At 40.3% G+C, this 21076-nt stretch overlaps 1 protein-coding gene across 4 annotated transcripts in view; it reads right to left on the reverse strand.

Annotated features, from left to right (window-relative positions):
- The window catches only part of SULF1 (sulfatase 1), a 173670-nt gene that overhangs the window by 43345 nt on the left and 109249 nt on the right, over positions 1-21076 (reverse strand). For all 4 annotated transcript variants that reach the window (XM_012663175.1, XM_012663177.1, XM_012663176.1 and 1 more), the window contains 4 exons: positions 14585-14736; positions 11952-12121; positions 1592-1742; positions 447-622 (listed from right to left, as the gene is read on the reverse strand). In XM_012663175.1, the coding sequence (XP_012518629.1) occupies positions 447-622; positions 1592-1742; positions 11952-12121; positions 14585-14736 (649 nt within the window). The remainder of the gene's footprint in view (positions 1-446; positions 623-1591; positions 1743-11951; positions 12122-14584; positions 14737-21076) is intronic.

A 21076-nucleotide genomic window follows, 5' to 3' on the forward strand; every position in this document is an offset into this window, starting at 1 on the left:
TTCTTTTAAAAGAAAAGCATGCTTTTTAAAATTTAATTCTCTTTTAACAGCATTTCTGTAGTAATAATTAAGAAGAAATTAAAAACTAAAAGGATGACATTGGTTGTTTCAAAAAATGACAGTATATCTCTGATTCAAAGAAGGTAAAGATGATGTTCCCAAAGACCATATTCTGTCTGTATAGAGAGGCCGACAAGACACAGATTCTGGTTAATTTGAGAGAATTAGTCATTGATATAGTTATTTTTCCTTTCTCTTTAAATAGTATGCTTCAGTTAATTTAAGATGTGGCAGTAGGGAAAAGGTTTTCATCTTCTAAATTACCAGCCTACTTACATCCTTTTTTGTTTTGGATGAAAGGAAACCAGACACTGAGACTGGTAATTCAATTATCTTAGACACACATGAGCTATGACAGCTGAATGTTGCAAACAGGAAATACGTACATTGATCCAGGTTCTACGCTTGGACCACGGATAAAGAAAGGCACACGGATATCAAAGTCATATGGCATGGATTTCCCCTTGACCAGTCCAAACTGCCCAATATGGTAACCGTGGTCGGCGGTGTAGATGATGTACGTGTTCTCCAGCTCCCCCGTCTCCACCAGCATATTATACAACTGAAACGCAGCACAGGGACAAGTCACAGTCAACCCTGATGGCATAAGACGACGCTCAATCCTGTTGCCATGATTTCCCCCGAATCTTTTTTCCATTATTTTTAAAAAGCGAGAGTTACTTTAACAAGGCTGACATACATGAACCTTATCCACATTTTCTATTTGCTTACAATCCTGGAGGGAAAAAAATCCAATGGTACAGTTGAAATGTAACTTTTTTGAATCTGGTACATTCTACTTATTTGCTTGTTTGCTAAAACAAAAACAAAAACAAAACCCCACAGAACAACCTCTACCTCCAAACTTCATAGGCTTGACTTTGAAAATCCATTGTTAAAGCACATTTTAATGTCCTCACTCGTATCTAATTACCAAGGGTCAAAAACAGGCTGTCCCTGAGCCTGATCCAGCTAAATCTGGCTTTGGGCATGTCTTGCTTGGCTTACGCTATGTTTTAAAATTCAGAAAATTGCAAATAAAAATTTTTGTATTTCTCACTTATTTCAAAAAGTCAGAAGACCCGATGGTACTTGAGGCACATTTCTACACAGCAAAAACTAGCCAGAGCTGAGTAGTTGCTGCTTGCCTTAGCTGGGGCCCTTAATTTCACGTTCACCACAATCTGCATCATTCCTTACTGCCTTAGGCTGGACCTGCTTTGGTCATTTCCACCATTGGCTTAATTTCTGAGGGGATTTGCAAGTGTGGCTCCTGACTTATGAGGATTTGATTTTTCCCTCCTCTTTGTCACTGGCTCCGTAAGAACCAGTCTGCAGAGGCAGACAAAATGGGGCCAGGATAAGGAGGGATGATGAAGTCACTGAACATATATGCTCCCTCTCAAGATGATGTTGGAAAATGAAAAAACTAATGAGACAAAACAAAAAACCCAAACAGGATTGGCAAGAACGAGTCTACACAAAGGAAGTTGGGCCAAAAACTATCTCTGAGGGAGGTTCACGTGCTTACCCTTTCCACAGAATCATCCACTGACATCAAAGTCTGGAGCCTTTTGCGCTGTAGAATGTTCGTAAATTCCATGTGGATGGGCAGCATTGGTCCTGTGTACTGCATAATCCAGTGTTTATCCATATTTGGTGCATAGTTATAACTAGGAGTTCTGAAAATATCCAGAAAGGAATCTTACTATACATTTTTTACTTAGTCATTTGGGAAAATATTTCAAGTTAAAGGTTGTGCAATAATCATTTAGGAAAAATAATTTAGACACTGCTAAAATATGTTTCTCTTATAAGTAGCTTCTCTTTGTGTTTATCATAGGGAGATCCGAAGTCTTCACCACCCCAAACAGCATGTATCTCTCTAAGGTATATAAATTCAAACTTACAAAACCAAGACTGGTAGTTGAACATGTATTAATAATTAGTTCAGGTTCATTTGGGTTCATTGAATAAAATGTGTAAGAAACACATCAAGATGATTATAGTTATGTTACAAATCTATAGATAAAACTCAGTAATGTAGAAGGAAATGTTCTCATGTGATGTTAACTCATAAACATTTTATTGCTAATTAGGCTATTAAATATAGTTATAAATATACACAAAAAAACACACATTTTGTTACACAAAATGATGATGAATCATAATTTCTGCACTTTTTTCTCTTGAGTTTATTAGAGTATTTTATTGATTACTTAAATATATTTAGTCTCTTTGAGTTTTTCTTGTTCTTAAACTTGTATATAAATGCCATGAAGTTAATTGGATTTGCTGGAATTATAACCAAGTCTACTTTTGCAATATACATTTTTATCAATAAAGCTATTCATTTAATAAATCAATATAGGTACAGGGCATAATTTTTGTTAACCACAGGGAAGTGGGTCTTACTGTTCTAGGACAGGTTAGTTCAAGTTTATATTTAATTTATCGCAGAGATCCAAGCGATGTCCCCATGCATTCCACTGGGGACTCAAAAAATATGTCAACTTCTTCTTGAAGTCTTACCCAATTTCTTTGAACATTAGATGTTGTCACCTCACACTCTATGCTAGAGCAATTCTCACACTAAGAATTATTTTTTTATATTTGAACTCTCCAACAGACCATAATCTACTTGAATCTTCTCCTTAAATGTTATTAAGCACATAGAGGTTGTTTAATGTTAAAAACTTAGTATTTGCCATGTGTAAGGTATTGTGCAAGGTGTTTTGTATACAGTAACTCATTTAATTATCTCAGCTGTTCTGGGAAATAGGTTTATTAGCTCTACTTTATAGCTGAGAAAATCAAGGCTTAGTAAAGTTAAGTAAATTTTCCAGATTAACAAAGTTAGTAGGTGGTAGAAATAGGACTGGATTCCAAAGCCATTTGCTTTAACGAAATGAATGAAAAGTGAAGGGAGGGGTGCTTCCTACATCTGAGATGGATTTTGATGTGAACCACAACTTGACAAATAGTCAGCCTCACAGAACAAGCAACAGTCCATGTTGATTGAGAAATCCGATTGCCAGTCTCTGTTCTGGGGAGGATCCATCAATGAAAAATTATGGATAATGATGACTGAAGGTGACCCTGTGCCATTACTTATATTAATGAAACCAGAGAAAGAGTCAGTCACTGCTAGCCCAGTGATTTCTGTAGTCTCCACTGAGCACTTCGCCGGTTCAGCGGTGATGTGAATTTCCCATGGGGAAAACTTGGAGTTTCTGAGATACATGGTTATAGACCGGAACATTTCCATGCACACTGGGCCATAAAAATGCCACCTGTTATTATACAGTTTATTCTGCCAGTAGGTTTGCAGAACCTCTCTTTTGATAGTAGAAAATGCTAGTTTGGGACCATTAGCCTTCCTGGTACACAAAGTTAGCTTGACGACCAGTATGGATGCTGGTTACCTAGCAGAAGCACAGCAGCACAAACACTAATATACTATTTAGCTCTGAAGACACTGTCTTTAAAAGTGTACAAGTTATGCTCAGAAGTGTAAGTCAACTCCTGTTTAAAAAGACAAGATTTATAGAGCAGAAAAGAAGATGTGGCTCAATTTGCTCATCTGTATATGGGGCTAATAGCACCTGTCTTAAAAAGTCGTTTTGAAGAACGACGACTATACATACATATCATTTAAAAATGAGTTTCCTCCATGAGCCAATAAACAACTTCTGAATAGGTAACTGGATTAAAGAAATTCCATGGTATTAAAAACCAAACTCTGCAGGTATCACTTGTCATTCTTTTTAACAGAAACTTTCAATATAAACTTTCTTCTGCCTACCAAGTAAATGATTCATGAACCAAACGGTCCCATTTTTGGCCTGAAAGGGTTCCTCATATCTGAAAGTAAACCACAGTCAGAGGGAAGTGGGGAAGAACTTAAACTCGTGTTTCTTATTCTTCACGCAGCGTGTTGCGTTACAAACAGGATTAGATTAAGAGGTTGAGAAGGAGGAGAGAGGGGCTTCTAAATTCCCTTGCAAAGGGCTTTTCACCCACAGGGGTAGTTTGAGGTCAGAGAAATATAGCAAGTTGGTAGTGAAATGCCCCCTAACCATTTACTGATATGCGCCCTGAAAAAGAATACAGCTATAAAAGATTACACACAGGGGTTCTTTATAATATCTAAACATCCTCCTCTTATTGCCTTTGATGTTGGGTTGGCTTAATTTAAAAATAAATCTCGTTGACTTTTTTAAAAACCACAAAACCTCAACACAAATAAAAATTACAATAGGGAACCGAAATGCAGGCTCACAGCGGGCAAATTAAATCTCCCACCAGTTACCTTGATGTGCTTGGCATAGTAACACCTCACTTTGAGGAACAGGCAAGGTTGCAGTAAATTACAAGCCTCAAATTGGACGCCCGGATTTATAGAACGACATATGTTAAATCTGGCTTATATTAAAAGGGAGAGTTCAGGGCCTCTTGTCAAAGCTGTCCTCCCACCTCCCCCTTTATTTTTCTTAATTTCTTGATATGGGAGATGACCCACGGCTCTGGGGATGAAGTCCCAGGTGGGATCTCAGCAGGCAGCAGGGAGAGGGGTGTGCATCTGCCTTTTAAAGGAAGACAGACTGCCACAGCTTCCCACAGAACAGCAGCTGTTCCGGGACCTGCAGGTGGAAGGTCGGGGGTCGCTGGAATTGACAATGTTGTTGAAAAGTGATCTTTTGCCAAAGGCCTTTGCTTGCCTCCTGCTGAGGTCTGCCAAATTCCTGGAAGATGCAGCCCTCTGTTCCCCAGTGATAATTAAGGCTTGCTTCCCTAACTGAGGGCTGACTTCCAATTATTCAAACAGGGCCTGCAGTGGTGAGCTGGAACACAAGCCATCCAAAGAAACAGGTAACTCTTTTAGGAAAAAGTAGAAAATCACACATTCAACGATTCCAGAATGTTTTGGAATCAGACCCAAATTCTCATCCCAATTCTGTTACTTAGTAGTATGTGATCCTGGACAACTTTTTTTGGCCTAGGCCTCAGTTTCCTCATCTATATAATGGGAATAACAACTTCAAAGAGTTCTTGTGAGAGTTAAACAAAGATTTCTGTGACTCTGGGACCACATCATGCACACACTTACAGGTAGCTGGAAAAGAGCTTATGGTTTAACAGCTCATTTGATTGCTGTGGCAACTCTGAGCACTTGGCAAGGCATCTTATTCTCATTTTACAAACGAGGAAGGAGAGTACACAGAGGAGCCCAGGAAGAATGCACCAGGCAGCTCTCGGCCTGGGCTGCTTCTATGACATCCCACTGACCTGAGTCCAGAACCACAGACCCCAAAAAGCGCCTCAAAATCCCAGTCACTAGAAAGGAGAACTGAGACATACATTTCTTCCTATCACAAGTCAGTCCTAAAATCTGTAGCTTTCATCCCGATTTACAATCTTAGCTGCTCCTGCTTCCCACTCAGCGACCTCCTTATCAGTGCTGGGCCTACTTGTGTTGCAAATGCAGAATAAAGTCTGACCCTTGGAGGCACACTGGATGCCTCAGTGACAAGGCATATAGCACTGGCTATGGCTTTAAAATTGAGAGGGCAAAGAATCAAACCAGTTTTTGAGTTTCACTTGCTTTCTTAAACAAAATAATCTGGGTTGGAGGTATATGTGCCTGGCCTGGTAAGACTTTCTGTTGTCTCTTAAATAAGAGCTTTACCTAGAACTAGCACTCTGTACCTTTATCCTCCCAAGAAAACATACCTGTCATCCTCCATAGGCTATTCCCATATTTAAAAGTTTTTTTTTTTTTACCATTTTAAGGTTGTTTATTATGCATCAGAAACTATGACAATTGGCTACTTGGGAAATTTGTGGTTTCCTTCCCTTTTCTTCTATGAGAAATATTTGCAGCAGTCATATTTAAAAGTTTTGACTTTTCCCACCAAGGTTTCCCTGTCTATTGGTTTTCTCTAGTCATTGCTTGTTTGGATTTATTGCTCAGCACACCAGGTTGCAGATACTTTAGTCCATTGCATCTGCAAGCTCAACCTTCACCACCATGACAATCCTCCCTGAAGTCTGATTTTCTTTCCATTACTGCTTCATGACACAACAGGAATAAAAATTCCGAAAATCAATAATGTCACCTTTCTTTTTGTTGGGTGGGTATTTGAGGAGCATAATTCTTACTAGCAAAGAAATAGTTTCAAGAAATGCACATGTTGTACATTAAATCCATACTTGGGAAATTGCAAATAATGTAGCAGTTCATTTTTACTGCGGATGGCCTTTGCTGTCACTCCAGTGAAAAGTAATATATTTCTGGTGGTTTGTGTCTGAACATGTGTTTTCTTCATTTGTTATTTGGTCTCAAACAATAACAAAAACCCTAATGATCTAACTCTTAAAGGGTACTGGTAGCAGAACCATCATTCTCTGAGAAACGCAATAGGCCTCAATTCCCAGAATAAGCCAGTTACACAGATTTAAGGTGCACACTCAAACCATTAAGTTGGAAATTCTATACTTAATCTTCCAAGCCACACCGTCTCAATTTTCACTAACATTGAACTTACTTAATTGACTTTGCGGAGATATTCCCCACCTGAGTTCAAATGTCTTTAGAAAGGTAACATCTGAACACATGCAGGATAATACCAAACGCTCTTGATTATAGGTATATAATAAAAATAATTTACAGAGTCTTTTAATGATGCTATAAACACCAATTAGAATTGTGCAAATATATAGAAACCACATCTAATATTAATTGTGACTGTGACGTGAATTGAACAAGCCCGGTGTAGTGAAAAGATAGATCATCTGGGTCCAGCAGAATTGAGTTTTGGCTTCCATTTTGCCCCGAACTACTCATGTGACCTGGGCAAAGCCATTTGAGCCTTTGTTTTTAAAAAAATAGACTTTGGGCCTTCATTTTTTAATCTAAGAAATTGTGGAATTAGAGTATCTCTAGGTGTCCTTTTAATTCATAAAACCTATTGTTTAAATATTTTGATAGCATTTAAAATGTTTTAACGTAAGCTAGTTGGTGAGGTTAACATGTTTATATTCATTTGGTAAACAAAAACGAACTGTGCTTGGAAGGTGTCAGGAGCTATGTTCGCCAGGCACCGGGAGGTTAAGAGATGAAACACTTTTGTCCTTGCCTTGGGGACAAAGCTGCCTTGCATACCACCAGAGCAGCGTTTGCATGATATTTTATTTGAATGCTGCCCCCTGGAGTTGTGCAATTGGACTTTAGGGATCTGGCTAAACAACCAACGCTGATCGATGGGATATGTAGTAAACCACCCGTACAGAGAAGAACAAAGTAGGAATAATAGAACAGGGAACAATTAGTTCTGCCCGAATCAGAAATTTTATGGAGAATTTAAATTTTTTTCAGCTTCAAAAGCATTTCCTTTCATGTATTTGTGGAAGAAAAGAGGTACAAATGTGCAAATTCTTTTTAAGGCAAGACATTCTTTTCCAGCTCTAGATAACAAAGGTGTTTGAAACACTTTGTCCTGTGGCTTACAGAGATAGTTCTTTGAACACACTATGTTTACACAAAAGCTCTGCTTTCAAAACAATTCTTGCAAATTAGTGGACATAGATTGTTCTACTGAGATCTTATATTTCACTTGGACCTGTGTGCGTGTGCGTGTATATGCACGTGCACCCAGTTACGCACATTGCCAGGTATGGGAAGAAAGAACTGCTGAACTACAACAACAACAGCAACTTTTTTTTAACTTGACAGGGGCATAGTTCATAGGCAGGTGATAAGGGAGTCCCTTAGCTTCCCATAGAATCACAGAGAATCTTCTCCTGGCATGGCTTTTGTCCATAGGTGCATATTATCACCTCGCTGGGGCCCAGGAGAGACAGGTATGTTAAAGCGAGGTGAGGATACAGCAGCCGGATGGGGATAGTGGGGAGATAATTTACTGCAAACTATAGTAGGTCTTAGCCAGAGCGAAGGGCTTTATAAGGATTATTACGTGCATTGTTACGACAGAGGCTTCCTCGGATTTCTCAGAGGCCGTGAGTGGTTGAGCTACAGTCTGATTAAACAGTCCCCCCTGTCAACAAGTGGTCGATAATCCGCTCTCATTCTTCTACCCTCATTTTGTAAAGCCAGCATGCCAGTATTGAACTGGCTTCCTCTCTTCGCTGGGAATAACAAACCCGCGGAAAGATGATACATTCGCCCCAGTCCGAGAGGGTCAGATAGCTATAACCCCAGGCCAGATGAAAGGGATCCCTCCGGGTGATGCCCGACCACCAAGGAAGGAGATCCAAAGGCGAGTGTTCACATTACTCGTGGCACCGCAACCGCAGAGTCTATGGCTTCTTGCTCTGTTTTCACAGGGCCTGCCAAATATTTCTGCAAAGTACTTAACTTCTTGCATCCCTTTGCTTGAATGTGTCGCTAATGTTTTTGCCAAGGAGGCTGGCCAGTTAGTAACTCCATGTACCACAATCAGTAGCTTGTCTTCGATTTGTCTCACTCCTTTTGTCTGAGGACTGAACTCTGAACCTGGGCACTAACTCACTGCGACACGGGGTGCACACGCACTCCTTCCAGCCCCTTCCTCCAGCAGCAGCCCGGGAGACCTTTACAACAGAGATGCCAGGAATTCATGGCTCCTAAGGCCTGCAGGAGACGCAGCGAATCTCCACATTCCCAAAGCCCAAAGCTTAGCAGCAAAGGGAAACTGAATCCCTCAACCAACCACATAAATTTTCATTTTCTGTGGCTAAGGGTGTTCTCCAAACTGGCACTTGCCCATAGCACACATTTGCACCTGGAAAAGATAATGCGGCCCAGATTGGTGCTTATCCTGTCTGTTCTTTTAGAATGGCCAGGTGTGAGAGGCTCATCATAAAGTGAGTTTTAGCTTGTCGAGAGATTTGTTATGTCACCATGGACAGGCATCAACTTGTCATTTCTCTAGCTGCTTCCCCTGTACCTTAGGTCGAACCATGTGAAATTGCACTTTTTTGTAGGCCAAGAAAGATGGAATATTGGCAGTTTCATACAGTTCTTCTTAATAGAAAGAATCAGTAAGAATTAATACGTATGAAGTAGCTTCTATGTCCCAGGCCCTATATGGGAACTATAATTGTGATGTCTTTCTTAACTTCATTCATGACATCACATCAAGGTGCTAATATTGTCCCCATTTTACCGATGAGACAATGGAGGTTCCCAGAAGTTAAAGAAAGCACCCACAGGCTTAGTGAGGACCTGGGAGACAGGAAACCAGGCTTGTTTGCCTCCAAGGCCTGAATACTTTCCATTCTGCCACATGTAGATATCGCTCCATACAAGGGCATAGATGGTTCATTTGAACTAAAAAGAAATACCTGAATCTATTTGTTGGTGGAAATGACTGAGCCATCTCATATTTTGTTACCACCCTATTTAACGACCTCCAGTGATTCTCTGCTTGCAGTTGCATACAAACCCGCTGACGTCCTCAATATTCTACAACAGTTTCTCTTTTAGGCTTTATCCTTTCTAGCCTTATTTGTGGCCCATTCTCCAGTTTCCAGGTTACATCTGAGATCACCTTCCTATGCAGTGACCACTTGTCCCTGCCATGTTCTCTTCCTGAAATCATCTACCTAATCTCTACACAATCATCTGCAGAAACTCTTGGTCCATATACTTTCCTGTTCCCCCACAAGCTGGGATTGCTTCTCCCTCCTAACACCAGAGCCCTGTGGATTTCTGCTCTGTACTTGCTACTCTGGTAGTACTGGTGATATGGCTATTCGGACACCCCCCTGTCTTCCCCCTAGAGCAGGGGTCAGGCTAGACGTATTCTGTAAAGGATGATAGTCATACAGTATCTGCCCCAACTACTCATCTTGGCTGTTCTATCGTGAAAGCAGCCAGAGGCAATACACAAATGAATGAGCAGAGCTGTGCTTCAACAAAATTTTATTAACAAAAACTGGTGGCAAACTGAATATGGACTGCGGGCCCCAGTGTATCAACCCCTGTCCTAGATTCTTGGTCCCTAAATGTTAGCGAATGTGCCTTCCTCATGCTCGTATCCCTGCTGTGCTGTAAGAGTGCCACAGGGACACTAAATCCATACATATTTGTGGAACTAAATGAAATTTCCAATTGCTGGAATCAGAAATGCTTTTTTAAAAGCTATTGTTGAGAACTCTGCAGACACCTCTCCTCATGCAATTATTGTCTATACATGCAACAGAGCTGTCAGAACCTCTTGACCTACAGCTAATTTCCCCCTAAGCTTAGGACCTTGCCTGGAAGCTTCAAAGGCAGGCTGACTCCCAAGGAGCCATAAAACACCCTATTTTGTCAACTCCTCCTCAAGCTCAGTGAAACACTCCCTCGTAAGGTTTACAGTTGTAGAAAGTCACCTGAGGCTGGGATTCTGCTAATGCAACAAAGGAAGCTACACAAAGTGATTTCTGATTCAACAGAAACGAGAAGAGGTGGATTTCAGGGTACTGAAGAAACTCGTAAGACTTTTTCCTTTCATTGAATCAGTTGCCTACTAAATTTGTAAGTGAGCTGTGTTGGAGAGCCACTTGCCACATGTGGGCTTCATTCATGGATTTAGTTGCAGAGTCTTCAGAAGCTTAAATGATCTGCCCAGGGGGTTGACTCCAAAACAGAATGGCTCATCCAGGCCATATTCCTTGGGTGCGAGGACAACCTTTTTTATGTGTTGGCAATATTTTAGCATTAAAACACTTCCATCCTTTAAGTTCCGGGGCATGCTCAGTAGGTTACCTACCTTGCCTTCAAATGCATCCTTGGTTCCTGCCCTAAGACAGCTCTGACCTCCTTCTATCTAGTCTACACCACTTGATATGATAGAGATGATCTATATGCTACTGACCAGGAGTCATCTTCAATTAGCTACAATAAGGTACCAAAATAAGAACATTAAAAAAAAAAGTTGTCCAGGGATATTTAATGACTGGCACCTAGACAGCCTTCGGTAGTTACTTATCTATTTTGGTAAGGTTCTTCCTGTCTGGGGTCTTGGCTAACAATCAGTGTGGATGAAAAGAGATGGTATTTAAGCACAAATAGATTGAGAACCAATTTTGGAGGTTTAGTGATAAAGGAAACAGATATCAGTTTTCTGTTCCCTGCCTCTCTGATGGCCAAGCTTTTGGGAGACACAGACAAGATTGCATGCTGACTGCAATGGCTGGGAAGAAACCGTGTTGACAGAGGAAACAACAAAATCATGTTCTTTGCTGCCAAAGCATCCAGACTTGTCCACCCGTGGCTAGTCGGCAGGCTTCAGCTCTCTGCTCTGTGTCTCGTCCCCGCCATGCCATCAGCCCTCTCCCGGGTGCCTCCCCACCCTCTCCTCTCAAAAAGAAACACGAGGTTATGTTAAAGCTGTGAGCTGAGAAGGCCTCTTGGGCAAGCCACTCAAGCTGCTTTCTGCAGCAATCCTAAGTGCACATCTGCGGCAAAGCTGCACAGTGTTTGCCTGGAAAATAAATCCACGTTTCTATGACCGGACCGGGGGTCTCCACTCTGCTACCATGAAAAGCATACCATTTGATCATTATTATTATTAGATCAGACTCGAGAGTGTTATTTAAGAAAACCGAAGGGAACTCTTGTTAAAAACTGCCCCCATTTACCCTAAGCACGTCTCTTCCTTGCCACATAGCTTCTTGTAAATGCTGCAAATGTGATTCCTAATCCAAACACCCAGACGAGGCCCTTTATTTCAGGCGCAGTGGCTCTGCCTGTTCCACGCTCTGCACATTAGCTACCCTCTCACGTGGAAGCCGGTGTTCCCGGACACGCAGCGTGGAAGGACACAGGGTAGAGGGGAAGAGAGGGGTGGGGAGGGAAGGAGAGGCCGCGCTCGGCAGGTCGCACAGTTGAGGTTACTACTCACATGTGTTGGGACGCATTGGGGTACAGTTTTGAAAACTGTGGGGCTGAGTCCTCTGGGCCGTGGGGCGCCGCGTGGCTGATCACCATCATAATGGGCCTATGGGGATACATTCTCTTAGACATTTTGAAGTAATTAATGCTCTCGTTAGTGATTAAGTCTGTGAAGTAGTCCTGAAACATACATTTGACACAAAACAAAAATTACAAAAAGTGACATTCATCAGATCGCATTTGAATAACTGCTTTGCTCAGAAGCAACTCATTGAATGATGAGGTAAGGTCTAAAGCAGGAAGGAAGACTCTTCCTCCCAAGACAGCAAAACAGCTCCAATAAGAGACAAAATCAGCTGCCAGTTATTTTCTGGGGTTGCTAGATGGATAACATGCAAAAACTTTATTTTAAGTAATGCACAACATAGCAATTAGGAAAGAAAAAAGTCGTGTTTGCCCAAGATAATGATTAATCTGGCCATACGAGTGCTAGAGCGCATGAAACACCGGATACATATTTCATTGTCAGGTTGCGTTGGCGTAATTCATTGGCAAAAAATTTAATTACTTCGAGGGCAGGAAACACCCACACCCACTTCAAATTTACAGTTGCAGAACACACACACACACACATACACACGTGGACAAAGGCACACACAAATGTACAAACACAAGAAAAGATCTTTTCTTCAAATTAAAAATTCACCTGTGGGAATTACACAACAATCACTAATCAAAGCCATGGCCCCAGTCTGGGAGCCCAGGGAAAAGCTGTAACATGTGATCAAAAATCTAGTTGAAACACTTGAATATGGGGAGCGGTTGGTTTCCTGCAGATTAGACTGTGTTAATTGCACAACTAAAGCAATACAGCTGCTGGGATTAGAGCCCGACGCTAATAAAATGACTTAACCCACAGTCGGGGTTGGGGGGCGGGTGATGCAAGTCCGTAAGGGGGAGGGAGGAAACGGAACGAAAAAGAAAGAGAAGATGAAAACTTAAATTAAACCACCTGCTTCCTCTAAGTGTGTATCACTGGCCTGGAAGTTCCAGTATAAACTTTATTCAGAAAGTGCCAGGCAGTGTTCACAATGTTGAAGACTTCCAGGCATGACTAATCACATGTTGTGGATTTAAGGACAAGAACAGCTGCAAAAGCAGTGTCAGAGGGACGAAATCTGTGTCACATGTCATTGTTAGGACAATGGCTATCCCCTTCTTCTTCCAAGGAAGTGTCTGTTTCATTCCTTTCCTCACTAAAAAAAAAAAAGATACATATTCTTTTTGGATACAATTGTGCTTGACGCTTAATCAGCTGTGATAATGAGCAAGTTACGCTGATTTAGTGTTTGGAGGAATCTTGATTACTTTGCTCTCCTTAGGACAACAGGGGAAGAAAGGTTAATAGCTTGAAAAGGAGCATGAAAAGCATCCCCACAGACAGAAAACCATGGCAGTAACGATTAGTACATGTGGTCTGCATCATTTGCATGCAACCAGTGTACCTACGGCTGGGAATGAGACCTAGGGAGAGTGGCTGAGCCACTGCAGGACAATTTTCCCTCCTCTTTGAAAATGAGGATGTTGCTCAAATTTGCCTCCAAGGTCCCTGGCAACTCTCAACTTTCATAAGTCTGGAAGCCTATTAGCAATGTTTGTGAATTCATTTGCATTCGTTGTTTTCTGAAGGGTTTGAAAGAGCAGGACTTACACCTTATCTCCCACGAAGTCCCCTGTGCTCAAATCAGGCCAAGCGTAAAGACAGCAATGTGCCCAAATTAAATCAATTTCCCTCTTTCTGGTTTCTACCAAGTGTTCTAGCCTGTTAGGAGAGGTTACTAGCTAGAGCAGATTCTCTGCTTCGTTTAGACAAATGAGGAAGAGATGGGTATGGCTGGAAGGGAAGGGGATATTTTAAGCAAATTAGCAGGCTACATTCAAAGATATTTTTCCCTTCGCTTATGATCTGAAAAAATTTTAAATTTAAATTAGCCATCACAAAACCTTTGTGAATTTTTAACTCAAATCTAGGATCCATTTGTCAGAGAGCCTTGCGACGTGTCCATTTCAGCGTCTATGAACTGATGTGGAAATCCTAGGATTGATAGCCTTGGAGACTTTTGTGGACTCTTGCTACTACGGGGCAGGTGTCCTTGTCACATATACTAAGCTTGGTCAGACAAGAGTAAAACCAAGCAATGTGGTTTTCCAAACTTTAATTATTGTACTTGTTTGCTCTTATTCTTACCTAAATCTGAAGCCACAGACAAAATATACTTTCACCCGAAGAAAAGTAAAACAGTACAAGATGAACATTTGATTACATGGACGAGTCCTGGGGGGAGGGGGTGTGAGGGACAAAAATTATCACAAGACAGAGCAGAGGATCCATTATTTTCTTGATGATACTTTCATTGAAGGCTGATTGCCTTTCATCCTAATGAGGGGAGAAATCACTATACAAAAGCAGTTTCCTTGAGAGTCTTTTTCTTGGCTAGAGTTTAAAATTACCTTAAAATTTCTCATGCTAACATTGCGAGAACATAGAAAGCCAATCTTGTGGATAGTTTAACTCATTGAAAATGGCTTTTCCCCATTATGCACAAAGTAAATTGATGCAGTGTAAAAGTGCCTGAAAATTACCTTTGCATAATCAAATCCATGCTTTTCTTTGATGCCATTGCGACAAACAGTGTAATTATAGAAACGAGAATTCTTGATTAATCCAAGCCATTCTCGCCACCCAGGAGGGATGTAGCTGCCATTATATTCATTGAGGTATTTTCCAAAAAAGGCTGCAATGGGAAAAAAGGGTTATCTTTTCATATGAAATAATTAGTCATAAATAAATGCATAAATATGAAATTACAACTCGAAAGAGAGATGGTAAAACAAAAGTTAACTTAGGTAATAGTAAATGCCAAAATAACATTAGTGGAAGATTTCGATCCTTTGGCAGAGTGAAACACACACATTTTTCTTTTGAATAAATATAAGTAGCACCCAAATACATGGATTATGGTTCAATAATATCACCATGATGATCATGGCACTCTGGGTGCATTTATTTCGTATGGTACTACTGGAGTAAAACCAGAATATACCCTTTTGTTAAGGTGATGTAATAATCAGAGAGGTTACCCAGTGTGAGATTTGGAATGCTACCACCAGGCAAGTATTGGAGAACTGAAAGTTCAGTCTTTGTGATAAAATAAGTTTTCTAACTTATTATTGGAGAGTTGTGAATTGTAAAAACACTATTGAAAAGCTTGTCTTTGTTTTCACATATCCAGAGAGCACAAATTTTCCAACCAGGGAACCATGGTCAGGGCTTTTATATCACATGCATTTTATGTCATCGGTCAAACGCCCATGTATGTTATGTATATTTTATGAACATGTATGTCTATTATTGATAATAATTCTGTCAACACAGAGTTACTGCATCGATGACTAATTTTCATACAATTATAGTAGAATAAAAGTATGTGTGTCACAAAAATGCCACAGTTCATTAAAAAGGCCCCCGGAAGGACTTCACATTTGTGACTTTGGCATGTCACGTCCAAGAGAGGCCCCTATGCAACAGGGCTGACTGGTTCTTTCTGAGCAGGTGACTACAGTTTGGTCCTCTGCTGAAGATGACAACAGGAGAGGAGTAAGGAGAGACAAAGGGAGGCTGGGATTCCAGGAACAAAAGGGGTTAGATCTTGATGTCAAATACCTTACAACCATCAGAAGGGTAGCCATGAATGTACTGCTGGGACACTTTTGAGAAAGAGGGTGCTATTTGTAATTATTGTAATTACACTAGGAAAGCAGGTATCAACAAGCACTATTCTGGGTAAAACTGAATGTGTGGTAACCCCTCAAGAATGAATGGCTAGAGAAAACTCTATTTTATATAAGTATGCACAGGTATATGTACGTGTGTGTGTCTGTGTATATGAGTATGCATACACACATGCACCTACACATACACACACATGTATGCATGTTTTAGTCTTTCTGATGTTATAAGGCTGTAACCTTTTGGTTTTGGGAGAGACCATGCTCTGTGGCCAGCCATAAGCTTTCCACATCAAAATCCACTTTCCAGCTTCATTAAGCAGGTTTTATAGGTGTCCCCAGTTACATCTATGGCAAAAAGTAGGTCCTGGAAGAGTGGTTTGGGATAACAAAAACGGATTCTAGAACTGAGGCACTTTATTGGCATTGGTCTTAAAGCACACAATTTTGTTTTTTGTTTTTTTGTTTTTTGAGACAGAATCTAGCTCTGTTGCCCTGGCTAGAGTGCCGTGGCGTCAGCCTAGCTCACAGCAACCTCGAACTCCTGGGCTCAAGCGATCCTCCTGCCTCAGCCTCCCAAATAGCTGGGACTACAGGCATGTGCCACCATGCCCGGCTAATTTTTTCTATATATATATTTTTAGTTGTCCAGGTAATTTCTTTCTATTTTTAGTAGAGACGGGGTCTCGCTCTTGCTCAGGCTGGTCTCGAACTCCTGACCTTGAGTGATCTACCCACCTCGGCCTCCCAGAGTGCTAGGATTACAGGCGTGAGCCACCACGCCCGGCCAAGCGCACAATTTTGAATCTTAAATTTAGTCAATGTACATCATTTTGGGTGTCCCTATGCCATAGCTATTTAGCTTGCTTTCATCTTTGATATATAACTACAGATGACCCCGACTTATGGTGGTTCAACTTCCAATTTGATGGCACAAATGCAATATGCATTCGGTACAATATTCAATAAATCATATGAAATCTTCATCACATTACTGTAAAATACTTTGTGTTAGGTAATTTTGACCACCTGTGAGCTAATGTAAGTGTTTGGAGGACGTTTAAGGTAGGCTAGGCTAAGTTATGATGTTTGGGAGTTCAGGTGTATTAAATGCGTTTTTGTCTTAACGACATTTTTGACTTATGATGATTTTATCAGGATGGGACCCCATCGTGAGTTGAGGAGCATCTGTACCTGTAGAGTATCTCCATCTGAATGTTTTATTTGCTCCTTAACACAATTGTCCAAAATGAAATTAACCATTTTCCTTTCAAATTTACTCCACTCCTTGGATGTGTCCTCTGAGTGGCACAATCCTTACCCTTCCCTGGTAACCAGGCTTGGCAACCCCAAGCGTCCTCTGATTCTACCTGCGTAGACCAGAAGCTTTGTGATGGCAAATGTTGCCTCTGCCTCATCTCTGTAGCCCTCTCTCCATCCTTGCACACAGTACAGGGCTCCATAATTTTTGTTTCCTGAACTGGGGCACACGGACCCAATGTGTTCTGGCCATTCTACAAGTTTTAGACTTTTAAAAGTTTGTGTTTTTACTTGAATTGTAATTTTTAAAAGCTAATTTGGTCTTCCAAATATTTTCATAGCATAGAGCTTTAGAGTTTCTGAAGCTGAAATTTCTTATTAGATTTTTCTTTGAACAGGGTCCAGACTCAAGTCTGAGAAATGTGGCGATGTATGTTTGTTGGATAAATGTTTATTTGTTGAATCTGTGAATGAGTGACTCAATCAAGGGGTCAGTCAGCCCATGGCTTGAGGATTCTGCCAGGGCTGCTGGGCAGGTTGATCAGCGTAGCGCAAAGCGTCAGAGGGTCTCACATCGGATGACTCAGCATTTCCCTCCAGGCTGACCACATGCAGTAGGAATTCTTCTACGAGGATTTCTTGTCTTTAGAGAATAACTGACCTTTCTACATAGAATTACAGGATGATTTTCCTTTTCCGACAAAATGCAACATGACTTCAAGCCACGGGCAGCAGACCAAGGCCACACCCCACCAATGTTTCCTCGGAGGGGACTGTTTCCAGGAGGCTTGCACTTAACAACCTCGAGCCCAGCACTTTCCTCTGGCTTCCTCTTCATTTCGGGGATTTATCCCACTTTTCTCTCCTTTCATTTTCAAAGAGATAAAAGAGCATGGTGGTATAGGATATAAACCCTGGTGCCAGCCTGCCTGGGTTCAAATCCTGGCTCGGTTACTTGCTAGTTGTCTGTTCACAGGCAAACTACTTACACTCTCCCTCCTCCAATTCCCTCCGTAAAGCCCTGACGTGATGATGACTATGGTGGCAGGACTGTTGCGAGGAGTTAATACACACGTAAAGTGCTTAAAACAGAGCCTGGCACATAACAAGGGCTTATTTAGTGCTGCTGCTACTAGTATCGTTATTAGCATCACCATTTTCATTATCCTTCTGACTTTGTCCTTGGATTTTAAGTCATTTACCATTAGCAGTGTAAGGAAATCTTACTCTGTAGAGTTCCTCACTTGTGCCCTCGAACACATCTCTTGGGAGGTTACATACTTTCTTCCCCAGTGACTTATTTTGTGGCAACAAATTCTCCTCCATTTGGCTCACATTTTCCTGCTTAATAAGTTTTAATTTTTTTTCTGCTCCTTTTAGGTTGTTTTTTTTTCCTTCTCCATGTCCAGTCATTCCTGTCCTTCCCTAATTGTTGTACTTCTTAGGTTATTTCGCACTGTTTTCTACCCATTGCCATGGCTATTACCCTCTGCCTTAACCCTTCCCTTGTAAACTAGTCCTTCGAGTCCCTTAATAGTCCTTGTTTTTTGCCTCAGAACTCCCTCCAGGTTTTCGGTGTCTTGTGTTAATGGAGTGTAAAGAATGCTCTCGGTATTCCAGATGTGTCCTCACCCATCACACTTGTTCCAAGACAGGCCGGGACCTCGTGCGTCATAATGCAGCACCCAGCGTTGTCGGCTCAAGTTACTCTGGCCTTTTTTGTTGCCTCATGACATTGAGACTCATTTGTAATCACCCCTGGCCTCTTTCAACATTATGCTTCCTGGCAGCGCTCTGCAATTGATTACCTAGGCTTCTAATTATTTTCCTCCAGATGTATTAAATCTCTCTCTCCCTCCCTACGGCGAATTCCATTTTCTTGCCTCTACTGCCATTATGTCTGTGTATAGGTTAGGCGTAGTTTGAAGGTTTTCTTTCCTTTGGCATTGGCGATTCAACACAACCCGCCCCCCCGAAGAAAACAACCCCAAGGCAACTAAAAAAACCTCCAAAACAATCGCTTCTTTTGGATAGCATGAAACACTTCCCTTCGCAGCTGTCTAAGAAGGTGGTGGGGGTTGGGTGACAGAGAGAAAGATCAGAAAGCCCTGATTATAATTATTGTTGGCTGTAGGCCATGTTACTTCTGTCTAGGACCACCTGTTACATAATCCTTAGAAAAATTTCCTGGAACTATCTGAAGCAAAGGCATTTATTTTTAAGTCAGCAATAGCGACTATACAAAAGATATGATGCTAAGGTGAAGTCAAATTTTATTTAACATTATCCAGTGATATATTAATTGAGATTTTACTTCATGTACTTGATAGACTTGGGGTGGCAGATTTTCATGGTAGTAACTATATATACACATAATTTTGAATCAAGTTAAAATTATAATTTATGTTAGTTTGTATACAGGAGTCTGTTTTCCCCAACTAGAGTGTAAGTCTAGTGAAGACAGGAATTTTACTTTATATTTCTTCCTATCCCAGTGTCCAGTATAGTTCCAAGAACACTGTGGTTCAATAAATGTATGCTCTATCTCATGTTTATGTACTTATCAAGAATCTATAATACCATACTCCATAAAAATAAGATTGATTTATCTTACTTTGTGAGCTCTACATTTAAAAACATCCCATATTAGAGAATAAAAATACTTGTTATAAATAACACAAATTTTGTAATGGAAAATGACACGAAATTAAAAAATAAGTAAATTTGTCTAAATTGATTTATTACAAAAGAGTTCTTTACAAAAAGATTTATTGTAGATCTGTATTAAATATTGCTCCTTCCACCTCAGTGATACGAAGTAGAATTGGTGACTAAAATTTAATCCATATGTGATTTTATGTACCTTGTGTTACAACTGTAATTTATATACTGCAATTTTTAAATGAATCAATATAATAATTAGCATGAGTATAATAAAGTTACAATGCACAGTAATTTTGGACAAGAAAGAAAAGTTAGGCAGCATTCTAGGCCACTCTGCATTATGTAGGTTGGAAAACTGGCCTGTCCCAGTCCGCGAAACAAATCAAGGGCAGAGTAGGATGTGACTCCAGCTCTCCTCAGTCCAAGTTCAGGGTTTTTTCCAATACCTGATGCTACCTCTCAACTGTGGATAATAATTTCTACCTTAAAACTTATGCCAAGTTATATATTAATGTCTATACCCTCGTAAGAAATTTAAACTAATTTGTTCTTTGGAGCAGATTTCAGGCAGGATATTCATTTTTATGATAGATAACCCAATATCATTCCCACTTCACTTGTCAGAACATAAAGTGCAGCAGACATGTTACTGTATTTTCCCCTTCTTGAACATTTAAGCTCTTGTAGACTCATATTTTCCATGAGTAAAGTTAGAAAAATTTAGACTTTAGCTGGTCCAAAAATATGCCTCAGTTCTGTAAAAGAAAAATCATGTCATACAACGGTAAATATAATATTGGATCAATTCAATTCATTTAAATCCGTGGATGCTGGACACCTCCCAAAGTAAGCCTCCTAGTAATTTGTCTTCTTTGAGTTGTTCTTCGTAAAACTTACTGCTGCTTTGTGCTTTTTTTCTAGATGGATATTTACATGTAATACGTATTTCTGTTTTCTTCATTATTTTTCTTAGGTTTGCAACTAAACGTTCCAAATAATAAATTGATTATTAGGGAAACAACAAAATATTATACATCAGCTTTTTCCTTACTAGCTTTTCCCCACTAGCTTAGTGTCTTATAAATAATTACATTAGTTTAATACCTACTCACCAATTCTCTTAATTTCTTAAGATGCCTGTCACTCATGTGCTTATTTGTCTATTTTCAAATGGGTCATTGTCCACACTAGGAACAGCAACTACTGCCACAAAGACATCTTTCTATCTAATTGTCTGAAGTACTTCAATGTTTTCCCATCAAAGATAAGTTTAAATTATATAGCTATCACTGCTATTTTAATCTTCCAATTTTTAATCTTTCTGATTTACTAATAGGCAAATCAAAATTTATTCTCCTGAGGGCATATTGTCCTTTTTCTATTCCTAAGCATTTGGGAAAATCTTTATTTCTCTCAAAGAAT

The sequence above is a fragment of the Propithecus coquereli genome, unplaced genomic scaffold, assembly GCF_000956105.1.
Source record: "Propithecus coquereli isolate 6110/MARCELLA unplaced genomic scaffold, Pcoq_1.0 Scaffold8, whole genome shotgun sequence".
NCBI lineage: Eukaryota > Metazoa > Chordata > Mammalia > Primates > Indriidae > Propithecus > Propithecus coquereli.